The following is a 13,897-nucleotide window of genomic DNA, read 5'->3' as shown; positions in this document are numbered from 1 at the left end:
TGTATTAATTTTCTCTATAATGGATCGAACCAGGTAAAAGTAGGCAACTGGTCAATATGGTTTTATTTCAGTATTTCGTAAACTTTTAAATAGAATCATGTAAAAAACATTTCAAAAAGTGCAAAATATTAGAAAGCTCATCAGTGCTATTAATATTTCCATGCAGACAATCTCTTGCTGAGCTAAGCAATACAAATTCTGTAGCAGGGAATATGTATAAAATGATACTCCACAGAGTTTAAAAAATAGGCTTGGTCAAGAGATTGCACATGATACAACTGAAGTAGTGCAAATAATATACAGCTAAGAATTTAAATCAAACTTACTATCCTGTGTACTATACAACCATGATGATACCATAGGTGGAGAGACAAGATACAAAGCTCCTTTACAGTTGCCTGCCCCTCACCATCAGAAAACATTTCTTAGTACCAACAGTGGTTTATCTAGGTATCCAGGGTTATGCTGTCATCTTTGGTTACAGGGACTCATTCTTGCTTATCCTTTGTTTTACTCTTAAATAGTATCTATTCTGCTAATACGAAGAATAAATTTAAATTTGAAGACAACAACTTGACAAAAGCTTCCCCTTTAAAATATAATTGAATGCTACTTAATATTCAGTAACCCTTACTCAAACTCAGTTTATATAGTAAAGAAAATAAAAGTATTCCATATATCTGACGCTTCTTAGTGGCTTAGCATTAGTCTATAAGCAGATGGACAAGTAAAGGCCAGGCATGGGTCCTGTACCCCAGCCTTACCTCTACCATCTCTAGGGTGACGGTGATTAACCTTCCCTTTCCTTTTCTCTCTCGAAAGGGATAGACACCACTGCTGTCAAAGGGATGGCTTAAGTGAATGTTAAATGCCAATGCACTGGATACCATGATATATTTACAAATCATTTTTTATAAAAAACAAAACACAGCTTGCCTGCCTCGGCCACTCTATAAACAGAGAGGCCTATGGGGAGGTTGGAGTGGAGGGTAAAGGACTATCACAAAGAGAACTGCAAGGTCAGTGACAAACTCTGACCAATGAGAAAGAAAATACAGCACAGTGGCGAGCAGATGCCCTGGAAAAAATCAGTCTATATGCACCCGTCTTCAAGGTACACCTCACTTTGCATGTTCTGACGTGGACTCCACACTGGCTGTTCCTCCACTCCTACAGGCATAGGTTTTTCTTTCAGAATAAGAAGGCTTTCCCCCAGCCAAAGCCACCTGCCCAGCCAACACTGCCTGGGCCATGGGGCTGCTAAATAAGCTTTCTGGATTATGGGTACCTAAGCAGGCAATGGTGTTTACAAAATGTTTTCAAAGAGGACACACAATACTGCCTTCACCCAAGTGGATATGGTGGCTGACTCACAAATTCTATTTCACCTTAAATGTACTACTGAGAGATTTTATTCATAACCAAAGCCTTTAGCCGGTCAAGGCTGTGTGATTTCAGGTTTGCCAGCCTTTATAACTTTGCCCTCAACTTAAGAACAGAAGCTACTATCAACTAAGTCAGATTTCATCTAGAGTCTCCCCATTTGAGCATGATATAAAAGGATGGGTCTAGGATAGATAATATCTTTGCTTTATAAAGATGAACCTAATGTGAACTAAACTATCCACTGTAAACTCTGAAAGCAGCTCAAACAGCTGGGAAAACAATGAATAGCATCAGTGATTTCTTGCCATCAACTGTCAGCTGTAGAGAGTAAACAATACTCTCTGTAAGCTACATTTCAGTCCCTCACACAGGACTTGTAGGAAAGAAAAGCTGGCTCAAAGGAAGGTGCTCAACAATCTTTTTCACACCCACTTAGCCTTCAAATGCAGAGAACACCAATGAGAGATGAGTGTACCCCAAAATGCCTTCCGAATCTCTGGAGTCTGCTTCCAAACTAGAACATTTTCTAAAGATAAGCAATAATTTCCTAGAAAAATTTCTACCAAGCCAAAATAAACTCAAAACAGACTTTATACTATCTCAAGTAATAAGCAATAAAGGATGGCACCTATCATCCCGAATTAAAGATGCAAACAACCCCCACTATGAAGAGTGGCGAGTGCTTCTATAAAGCCAGTGGTAAAAAGTAATAGGGTCTTCCCTTTGTTTTTTCACTCACGTCCGAGATAACAAGATTATCTTCCAAAGACCCCGGTGGTAAGTGGCAGGCAACATGCAGGAAATGATGCGGCTGAGGAGAGGGAAACTGCAGCAACAAGCAGGTGCATTTTCTGGGGGAGGATCCTTCAGTGTCCGTCTAGGGAAGAGTGGAACAGAGGTCACGATGCAGTCACAACTGGAAGGCAACCAGCCAGAATGCCGGAGTCTAATGCATGAACTTTCTAGTTACACATCTAAAAGGTGGAGGAGGGGCGCCTGGTGGCTCAGGCGTTAAGCGTCTGCCTTTGGCTCTGGTCATGATCCCAGAGTCCTGGGATCGAGCCCTGCATCAGGCTCCCTGCTCGGTGGGGAGTCTGCTTCGCCCTCTCCCCGACTTGTGCTCTCTAGCTCTCTCTCTGTATCTCTCCAATAAATAAATAAAATCTTCAAAATAAAAAAAATTAAAAAATAAATAAAAGGCAGAGGAACTTAAATCTCAGGATGGGCTGTTCGTCATTAAGATTGTTACTGGGGCCAACGGTAACTCTTAGATGATCAGAACTATTTAGATTCTGAGTTCAGATCCTAAAAAATGGCAGGTGTTACTGGACCAAGTCACTCGCAAAAACACACACACACTAACTTTCTCTAAATGGACTATTGTACTTTTTCCTCAGCAATTTTAACCAGAGTCCCTCTAAAAATCAATAATAACCTAGCTCTTGGTGACAGGCAACAGAAAAGTACATTTATAAAGAGCTCAAGGCTACACTGTTCCTCATAACAAGTTAATATGTAGGAACTATGCTGCATACATGACATTTAAAAACTTACATTAAGCAGCCATACATGGTTCATTTTTACTGTAAAGGCTGATCAAGGAAGATGCCCTGGGTTTGGTAGATTTCTTTGAGGACCAGCAATACTGTATCTTCAGACTCCCTATAAAGAGAAAAACTTAGGTTGTAAAAAGAAGAAACTAACTTTTATACTAGATGTTTTACATATACTATCTCATTTAATCTACACAACCACCTTCAAGTTCATTTTTGCAAAAGTTCATTTTACAGTGGACTATTACTCAGCCATAAAGAAAAATGAAATCTTGCCATTTGCCACAATATGGATGGACCTAGAGGATGCTAAGTGAAGTAAGACAAATGCCATATGATTTCACTTATATGTGGAATCTAAAAAACAAATGAACAAAAACCAGACCTGTATATCCAGAGAACAAATGTGGTTGCCAGAAGGGAGAGGGGTGGGGGGGTGGGTGAAATAAGTGAGGGGGATTAAGAGGTACGAACTTCCAGTTATAAATAAGTCACAGAGATGAAAAGTACAGCACAGGGAATACAGTCGATCATACTGTAATAATGTATGGTGACTACACTTATCATGGCGAGCACTGAGTAATGTAAAGAATTGTCAATTCACTATGCAGTGATTCACCTGAAACTAATATAACATTGTATGTCAACTACAATTTAAAAAAAAAAAAAGTCTAGCATTATGTCTGGTAATACAAAAAAAGTAGGAAACGACCAAGAACTGTTCCCTTTCCACAGAGCTCATTCTTGGAACAATATGGAAGAGCCACCCAGTTGGTCACCTTAATTTTTTAAATGTTATTCACCTTTTTAAAAAGATAATACAATCATATGGTTCAAAATTCAAGATATGAAAGAGTGTAATAATGAAGTTTCCCTTCCACCTCTGTTTCTTAACCACCAGTTCCCATCTTCTGACAATCAATGTTACCAACTTATCATGCATCTTCCAGACATTATTCTGTGTGTGCCCAAGCAATTACTTACATCCAGTTCATAAAGAAATTTGATTATAAACAAAACAACATCATGAAGGACTGCCTTAAGGACATATAGCTCGAATATTTCCCTAAATCCATGGTTTAACATTTTTTGAATCATGTATCTAACTACCTGAGAATCTAATGAAACCAATGGATTTCTCCCCAGAAAAGATTATATATATATATATATAATATTATATTATATTTTTAATACTTTAGCATACGAGGAATGTAATTTAAAAAAATATATAAATATTATAAATAAAATTTCATTGGATTCATATGCTTTTTCTATCCCCTAAAAACCCCATACACAGGTTAAGAAATTCCTCCTATGCCAGTGAAGGGGCATTAGCTAAACCAGATGTTAAAATGGTGTGATCCTGGTGCATAAATAAATGGATCAACAGAAAAGAAGAGGAAGTTCAGAAATAGTCCTAAATCTATATAGGAATTTAATAAAGTGAGACTCTCAAACCAGACTCGTATATACAGAGAACAAACGGTGCTGTGACAAATGGACAGCCATCTGGAAAATGACCTGAACCAATCTATACCTGTTACTAGAATAAATCCAAAGTGAATCAAACATTCACATGTAAAAATGAAACCATAAAATATCAGAATAAACTATGGTAAGGAATTCTTCGGAGGACAAGGAAGATGTAAGTATGACACATATTCTAGAAACCAGAAAGGAAAAATCAACAAATATGAATCAATCTTTTCTACTTAGAAAAACCAATGTTTGCAATGTCAAACTGGGGAAAAGGCATTTGCAACTCATCACAGACAATCAACAACAAAAAACATTTCAATATAAAAGAGAATAAAGAATATAAATAACTCCCAGAAAAGGAAATAAAAATGGTCCTTAAATATATGTCAAGATGCTCAATCTTATTCATAACTGGAGGAATGCAATTTTTTTTAAAATAAAAGGCAAAAGATTGATCTGAAGAGAAAAAGGAGCATACGAGGAATGTAATTTAAAAACTACAGTGTGGGGCACCTGGGTGGCTCAGTCAGCTGGGTGTCTGCTTTCAGCTCAGGTCATGATCCAAGGTCCTGGGATTGAGCCCCACACTGGGCTCCCTGCTTGGCAGGTTGCCTGCTTCTCCCTCTCCCTCTTCTCCTTCCCCCTGCTCACATGTTCATGTGATCTCTCATGAATAAGCAAAATTAAAAAAAAAAACACTACAGCATGCAAAATACATACAACTGAAAACTACAAAACAGTACTGAGGGAAATTAAAGACCAAAATACACTGAGGGATACTGTTTGTGGCTCAGAAGACTCTATTATTCAGATGTCAATTCTCCCCAAATTGATCTGTAGATAAAATATTTGCGATCACAATCAAAATCTCTGAAAGCTTTTTGGTTGACATTAACAAGCTCAATCTAAAACGTGGAAATGCAAAGAACCGACAATAGCTAAAATAATTTCAAAGAAGAATAAAGTTGGATGACTCACAATACCTGATTTCAAGACTTATTCTGAAGCTACAGTAATCAAGACAGTGTTTTACTGGCATAAAGACAAATCGACCAATGGAACAAAATAGACCCAAGGCAATTCAATGATTTCTCCATCTGAATAAACTTTTCAACAAATGTTGCTACAACAACTAGATAGCCACATGCAAACCAATGAACTTCAATCCTTACCTCACACCATACTAAAAAATTAACCAAAATGGATCACAGACCTAAATATAAAAGCTAAAATGATATAACTTCTAGAATACAGGTAATATTTTAATGGCTTTGGGCTTGGCAAAGATATCTTAAATATGTTAAAAAGGCACAAATGTCAACAAGTTGGACTACATCAAAGTAAAAAACTTTTGCTCTTCAAAACATTCTGCTGGAAAAATGAAAAACTAAATTTTGAGGAAAAAACATGTATCTGAAAAGGACTTGTAACTATAATATAGAAAGAATTCTGGCAACTTAATAAGATAATCTTTTTTTTTTAAGAGGCAAAAGATTTGAACAGACAGTTCACCAAAGAAGGTGTATAGATGGCGGGGCGCCTGGGTGGCTCAGCCAGTTAAGTGTCCCACTCTTGGTTTTGGCTCAGGTCATGATCTCAGGGTCATGAGATCGAGCCCTACATCAGGTTCTGTGCTCAGCAGAGTCTCCTTGAGATTATCTCTGTCCTCTCCCTCTGCTCCTCCACCCCTGCCCCCACTTGCACACTAAATAATAAATAAATAAATAAATAAATAAATAAATAAATAAATAAATAAATAAAATCTTAAAAAAACGGGGGGGTGCCCAGGTGGCTCAGCTGGCTAAGCGTCTTACTCCTGGTTTCGGCTCAGGTCGTGATCTCAGGGTCATGAGACCGAGCCCCATGTCGGGCTCAGCGGGTCTGCCTGAGATTCTCTTCCTCTCCGTCTGCCCCTCCCCTGCTCTCTTTCTCCAATAAATCACTCTTTAAGAAAAAAAGGTGGGGGGCCTGGGTCGTTAAGCGCCTGCCTTCAGCTCAGGTCATGATCCCAGGGTCCTGGGATCAAGCCCTGCACTGGGTTCCCTGCTCAGCCAGGAGCCTGCTTCTCCCTCTCCTGCTTCCCCAGCTTGTGTTCCCTCTCCAGCTGTCTCTCTCTCTCTGTCAAATAAATAAATAAAATCTTTAAAAAATAATAATAAATAATAAAAAAAATTTTAAAAAGAATTTATCAAACTCAACACCCAAGGAACAAATAATGCAATCAAGAAATGGGCAGAAGACATGAACAGACATTTCTGCAAAGAAGACATCCAAATGACCAACAGACACATGAAAAAGTGCTCAACATCACTAGCCATCAGGGAAATACAAATCAAAACCTCAATGACAGGGTGCCTGGGTGGCTCAGTTGGTTAAGCGACTGCCTTCAGCTCAGGTCATGATCCTGGAGTCCCGGGATCGAGTCCCACATCGGGCTCCCTGCTCAGCAGGGAGTCTGCTTCTCCCTCTGACCTTTCTCTCTCTCTCATTCTCTCTCTCAAATAAATGAATAAAATCTTTAAAAAAAAAAAAACCACAATGAGATATATAACCTCACACCAGTCATAATGCCTAAAATTAACAAGGTCAGGAAACGACAGATGTTGGCGAGGATGCAGAGAAAGGGGAACCCTCCTACACTGTTGGTGGGAATGCAAGCTGGTGCAGCCATTCTGGAAAACAGTATGGAGGTTCATCAAAAGTTGAAAGTAGAGCTATCCTATGACCCAGCAATTGCACTACTGGGTATTTACCCTAAAGATACAAATGGAGTGGGGTGCCTGGGTGGCTCAGTTGGTTAAGCAGCTGCTTTAGGCTTGGGTCATGATCCTGGGGTCCTGGGATCGAGCCCCGCATCCAGCTCCCTGCTCGGCGCGGGGCCTGCTTCTCCCTCTCCCTCTGCCTGCCACTCTGCCTACTTATGCTATCTCTCTGTCTAATAAATAAATAAATTCTTAAAAAAAAAAAGATAGAAATGTAGTGATCCAAAGGGGTACGTGCAGCACCCCAATGTTTATAGCAGCAATGTCTACAATAGCCAAACTATGGAAAAAGCCCAGATGTCCATTGACAGATGAAAAGATAAAGAAAATGTGGTGTGTGTGTGTATATATATATTTATTTGTATTTATGTATTTTTATATTTTATATATTTATATATACACAATGCAATATTATGCAGCCATCAAAAAAATGAAATCTTGCCATTTACAACAACGTGGATAGAACTAGAGGGTATTATGCTAAGTGAAATAAGTCAATCAGAGAAAGACAATTATCATATGATCTCACTGATATGAGGAATTTAAGAAACAAAGCAGAGGATCATAGGGGAAGAGAGGAAAAAAATGAAACAAGATGAAACCGAGAGGGAGACAAACCACAAGAGACTCTTAATCTCAGGAAACAAACTGAGGGTTGCTGGAGTTTACGGGGGTGGGAGGGATGGGGTGGCTGGGGGGTTGGACGTTGGGGAGGGTGTATCATTTGTGGTGAGCGCTGTGTATTGTGTGGGACTGATGAATCACAGACCTGTAGCCCTGAAACAAATAATACATTATATGTTAATAAAAAAAGTAATCTAAAAATGAAAAAAAATATTTCCACAAAAATATATGGAATGTGGAGAATCATTATATGGAACACCTGAAACTAATATGACACTGTATGTTAACTAAACTTGAATTTTAAAAAATAAAAATTTTAAAAATAAAAAAATAAAAAAATTTTAAAAACTATGCTGGAAAAGCTGTGGGGAAACAGACACTCCCATATATTCCTGGTGGGAGTACAAAAAGGTACAATCTCTATTTGGCAATAATTATCAAATATTACAAATCCATGTATCCTTTATGACAGCAATTCCAATTCTAAGTATTTACAGATACACTCGTGAATAGGTAAAATATAAACAAGGTGTATAAAGAGCAAGAGGACAGAAATCTAAAGTAACCCATCAGTACAGGACTAGTTAAATAAATTATGGTACATTCATACAGTAGAATACTAAAGCTATAAAAGAATGAACTCTTTATATACGACAAGCAAAAAACTCCAAGACTTGCTAGTAGAAAAAGCAAGTTACAGAACAATCCCTATAATATGATACTATCTATACTTGTTAAAGGACAGAAATAATATATTCACACACTCACACCTGTGTTATGTATGCGTAAAAGAGACCTCTAGAAAAAATTTCAAGAAATGCATGTTACTTGCATTTGGAGAGGGTAGTTAGCAGGGAAGAAAATGGAAGAGAGGCTTTCATTATTTGTCTTTCTTTGAATGGTGAACCATATGAATGTACTGCACACTCAGAAATCTCTAAAGAATGCCTTCTCTCTCATTTCTTTTTAAGATTTTATTTATTTATTTGTTAGAGAGCGAGCGACAGAACACAAGCAGGGGGAGTGGCAGGCAGAGGGAGAAGCAGACTCCTCGCTGAGCGGGGAGCCGGAGGCGGGACTCAATCCCAGGACCCTGGGATCATGACCTGAGCCGAAGGCAGGCGCTTAATCAACTGAGCCACCCAGGCGCCCCTAAAGAATGTCTTTTTCACAAGGATGTGGAGAAAGGGGAACCCTCCTGTACTGTTGGTAGGTATGCAAACTGGTGCAGCCACTCTGGAAAACAGTATGGAATTCCTCAAAAAGTTAAAACTAGAACTACCCTAAGATCAAGACCATCTTTGAAGCTGTCCCTGAATTTAGGGCTAAGAGAACACAGCAGCCCAAAAAGCCAGGAATGGAGACCGATCCTGCGGGACGAAGGGGTTCATCATGGCAGATGACCTAAAGCAATTCCTGTATAAAAAATTACCCACTGTCCACAGACCGGTACCTCTGAAACAAATAGTATGTTATATGTTAATAAAAAGAAAATAAAAACCACAATGAAAAAAAAATTGCCCAGTGTTGAAGGGCTCCATGCTATTGTGGGGTCACACAGAACACCTGTTATTAAAGCGGCAATGACAGTGCTCCAGAGCATGCTTTCCGACTTGGTTTCTTATCTACTTTTGCCCTTGCAACAAACCAATGGAGCAAACTTGGACTTTCAAAAAATAAGAGTATCATGTGTTACTGTAATACCTACCACATCATTCAATCCAGTCATTTACCTTTGGTGGTGAGTTTCATAGCCAGCAGTAATGCCGGTACAGGACTCATTGTCAGACTAGGAAAGGAACTTGCTCCATCATTTGAAGAACTGAGACAAGTTGTGGAAGTCCCTTAATCTGGCAGCGGTGTTGATGTACACCTTATTTTCATTATAGTAGACACAATATCAATCCAGCAATCTTTAGACCACAAAAATAGTTGTATCCACGTACTACAGAAAGGGCCTCTTTTCCCACTTTATACCAAAGAAAGAGTCTACAGATATAATTTATGGACAGACTGTTATTTTTTCTTGTGTGAGGTCTTTTCTTATTTAGTGAGATCTGGGGATACCACAGAAATGGTTCAATACATCACAGCTCCCATGGAGTTAGTCCAGTCACCAAATATGCACGAGATTCTATTCAGTGGGACAGAATCAAAATGGTACTTTGATCCACTTGAGCCATTAAGTGCTCCCTATTATATAAAACGCCCAGTCCTGCAGAATGAAGCAGACCCTTTTTATTGTGAATGAGGACATATTTTTCTTTATATTATTTCTTTGCATTGAGTGTGAAGAAAAGAAAATGCCTTAGTAAGAGTAATAAAATCAATATAATCACTAAACAACAACAACAAAAAACTACCCTACGATCTAGCGATTGCACTACTAGGTATTTACCCAAAGAATACAAAAACACTAATTCAGGAGCACCTGGGTGGCTCAGTTAAGCACCTGACTTTTGGTTTCTGCTCAGGTCATGACCTCATAGTTGTGAGATCAAGCCCTGTGCCGGTCCAAGCTGGGCATGGAGGCTGCTTACAATTCTTTTTCTCCTTCTGCTTCTCTTCTGCCCCCCCCCACCATTCCCCTCACCCCCATGCACGTTCTCTAAAAAAAAAAGAACCCATTAATTCAAAGGGATACATGTACCCTGATTTTTTTTTAAGATTTATTTATTTGAGAGAGCGAGGAAATATAGGGAGGAGGGGGAGAGGGAGGGAGAGTCTCAAGAAGACTCTGCACTGTGCACAGAACCCAACGTGGGGCTCAATCCCACCACCCCAAGATCACAACTGGAACAAAAACCAAGAACTGGGCACTCAACTGACCACGCGACCCTGGACCCCTGGGCTCCAGTGTTTATAGCAGCATTATCAACAATAGCCAAATTATGGAAACAGCCCATTGCCATTTGCAATGACGTGGATGGAGCTAGAGAGTATTATTATGCCAAGTGAAGTAAGTCAGACAAAGACAAATACTGTATGATTTCACTCATATGTGGAATTTAAGAAATAAAACAAATGAGCAAAAAAACCAGAAAGGAAACCAAGAAACAGACTCTTAACTATAGAGAACAAACTGATGGTTATCAAAGGGGTGGTAGATGAGGGGAGGAGTTACATAGGTGATGGGGATTAAGGAGTGTACTTGTGATGAGCACCAGGTGTGTGGAAGTGCTGAATCACTATATTGTACATCTGAAACTAATATTATGCTGTATGTTAACTAACAGGAATTTAAAAAAGAACTTTAAAAAAATGGGGCACCTGGATGGTTCAGTCAGTTAAGCATCTGCCTTCAGCTCAGGTCATGATACCAGGGTCCTGGGATTGAGCCCCAATCCTGGGACTGTCCTGGGATCCAGCCCTGTGTAGGGCTCCCTGCTTAGCAGGGAGTCTGCTTCTCCCTCTCTCTCTGCCCCTCTGCCCAGCTCATGCTCTCCTGCTCTCTCTCTCTAAATGAATAAGTAAAAAAATCTTTAAAAAAACAAAATATAATAAAAACTAAAAAAAAATAAAGAATCATAATTTAAGGGGCACCTGGGTGGCTCACTCGGTTAAGTGTCTGCCTTCAGCTCGGGTCATGATCCCAGGGTCCTGGGATCGAGTCCCGCATCGGGCTCCCTGCTCAGCGAGGAGTCTGCTTCTCCCTCTGCCTGCCGTTCCCCCTGCCTGTGCTCTCTCTCTAACAAATAAATAAATAAAATCTTAAAAAAAAAAAGACCTAAAAGCATGCATTTTTGAATCCTTATCCCCTGCCCATCTTATTTTCCTAACTATATTTTCCTTTAGCTTAAATTTCTTTGGTGATTAAATTCTTTTCTGTTATAATGTATGAATTTCAATAAGCATTATTAATCCATTCTACAATCCATCAGATATTATATTTAATAATGATTAATTCTGTTGAATAAGTTGTGGGGATCCAATGTACAACATGGTACTATAGTTAATAATACTGTATCATATACTTGGAAGTTGCTAAGAGAGTAAGTCTTAAATGTTCTCATCAGACACACACACACACAAGGTAATTATGTGAGGTCATGGAGATGTTAATCATTTCATAATATATACATGTATCAAATCTTGTTGAACATCTTATACAATGTGTCAATTATATCTCAATAAATCTGGAAAAAATATGTAAACATTAAAAATGTAAACATTAAAACAAAATGAAAATAATAAATTCTGATCTAGCTACTGTCAATACTTTCATATGAGTTTAAAATACTTTCAGCAACACTAACATCAATATGTACCCATCCTGTCCCCCATCAATGACCAAAGGACACCACTTTTTAAAACTAAGCTAGCCAGGGGCGCCTGGGTGGCTCAGATGGTTCAGCGTCTGCCTTCGGCTCAGGTCATGATCTCAGAGTCCTGGGATCGAGCCACGTGTCGGGGAGGGGGGGGTCCCTACTCAGCAGGGAGTCTGCTTCTCCCTCTCCCCCTGCTTGTGTGCTCTCTCTCTCTCTCTCTCTCTTTCTCTCAAATGAATAAATCTTAAAAAATAAAATAAAACTAAGCTAGCTGAACTCATGGTTGCTGGCATCATTAGCCCACGCTCTACCCAACTGCAAAGTAAAACGTGTTTAAACCAGATTTCTTTAAATGACATTATTTTGTTATTTTGTAACTGTCTAAATGAGAAATCACTCTAATCCCAAATGTACACTAGCCTATCCTCCCTTTTCTACATCTATCAAATAGCCGTGCAACAATTAGACCAAAAAAAAACAAAAACAAACAAACCCACCAAGAAACAAAAAACAAACATCACTTACCAGTAGCACAGATGGCTTTGTAAAGCAAATAAATATTCATTAAAACTTTCAATGGGCTTCTCTTGTAGCACGTAGTCAATGCGCTGTCCTCCATTCAGCATTCCCACATTGATGGGTGGGACTTCTTCTTTAACTGCCACAGGGGTCTCTTCTGTGTTAACATCTGGACATAGAAGAACCATAATAACAATCTAAAAGCTTCCAGCCCTCCAAGATTGTCCTTACTTCCCCTCAGACTACCAAGTTTACAGTAGGATGAGGTAATCTCTGCTCAGAAAGCTTTCTGCACCTTTTTCCTCTCAAGCCCCTTAAAGCTTCTCCTCAAGTCACACTGATTTTGTTCAATCCCATTTTTTCTTTCCTCTACCTCTGATAGCTAATTCATTTGCCTCTGGTTTATAAACTAAATATAAGTAGGGATAGAAATCTTTAAGCAGTTGAAAATTAAAGCAAAAAGAATGCAACATTAACTGTGAAATCAAGAGGAGAGTATACTAGCTAGTGCCCAGCTAGGCAAATAAAACTGACCAATGAATACACAGACATTGCCCTATTAAAGCAAGGTGCTTCACAGAAGAGGCTCCTAACACAACTCCAAGAGTGTCCAAGTGAGGGTTGTCTTTTAAAACCTCTTTACCAGGTATTCAGCTTCTCTTGACATTTTTCCTCACAAATAATGTTTTTCCATAATTTGTGACTATTAAATAATAGAAAAGACTAGCAGAGCTGAAGGCCCATTAGGGCTCACTGTATTGGTCCTATACCATGAGTAAGAAATACACACCATGGAGTTACTCTTATCTGACCAAATGTAGGATATCAAAGTGTACAGTATCACTGACCACTCAGCTTCTCTGAACTTGATTCAGATTCTGCTTCAGTTTCTTCTGTAGTTTCTGAAGCCTGTAAGGCAGGGTATGGAGCTCTGGTAAAAGACTTCCAGGCCATCCGCAGTGAACCTAGCAAGTTGTTCTTAAGGTCCATACTCATTCTGGTCAAGCCCTCTCTCAATTCTGAAACATATTTGAATAAAGAACATTACATGGTTTACAAAGGGTTTAGGGTCCAACACAGTTAAAGTGAATGAGGTCCAGTCAGTTTGCAATGACCAGATAGTCTAGAATTACAAGTTCTGTACTCAGATTTACCTAAGTGCATTCGCTTCCTGCCTTTATGATGTGGGATCAGCATTGGCTCAAATTCCACTCCTGGGACCACCATCGGTTCAATCCTATAGGCCACAGGATCAAACTACACAGGAAAAATAATAGCTACAGATACCTCTGCTGAAGAAAGACAG

At 39.1% G+C, this 13,897-nt stretch overlaps 1 protein-coding gene across 4 annotated transcripts in view; it reads right to left on the bottom strand.

Annotated features, from left to right (window-relative positions):
- Positions 1-34: 34 nt before the first annotated feature.
- DDHD2 (DDHD domain containing 2) overlaps positions 35-13,897 on the bottom strand; it is a 28,609-nt gene continuing 14,746 nt past the window's right edge. For all 4 annotated transcript variants that reach the window (XM_025886285.2, XM_073902469.1, XM_025886284.2 and 1 more), the window contains 5 exons: positions 13,746-13,848; positions 13,440-13,610; positions 12,598-12,760; positions 2,941-3,048; positions 35-2,263 (listed from right to left, as the gene is read on the bottom strand). In XM_025886285.2, the coding sequence (XP_025742070.2) occupies positions 2,967-3,048; positions 12,598-12,760; positions 13,440-13,610; positions 13,746-13,848 (519 nt within the window). In that variant the 3' untranslated portion in view covers positions 35-2,263; positions 2,941-2,966. The remainder of the gene's footprint in view (positions 2,264-2,940; positions 3,049-12,597; positions 12,761-13,439; positions 13,611-13,745; positions 13,849-13,897) is intronic.

This window comes from Callorhinus ursinus, unplaced genomic scaffold, assembly GCF_003265705.2.
Source record: "Callorhinus ursinus isolate GAN/ISIS: 27379988/994484 unplaced genomic scaffold, GSC_fseal_2.0 scaffold17, whole genome shotgun sequence".
NCBI classification, from domain to species: domain Eukaryota; kingdom Metazoa; phylum Chordata; class Mammalia; order Carnivora; family Otariidae; genus Callorhinus; species Callorhinus ursinus.
Note: the sequence above shows the minus strand (reverse complement) of the source record. Positions and strands in the feature narration are given on the sequence as shown.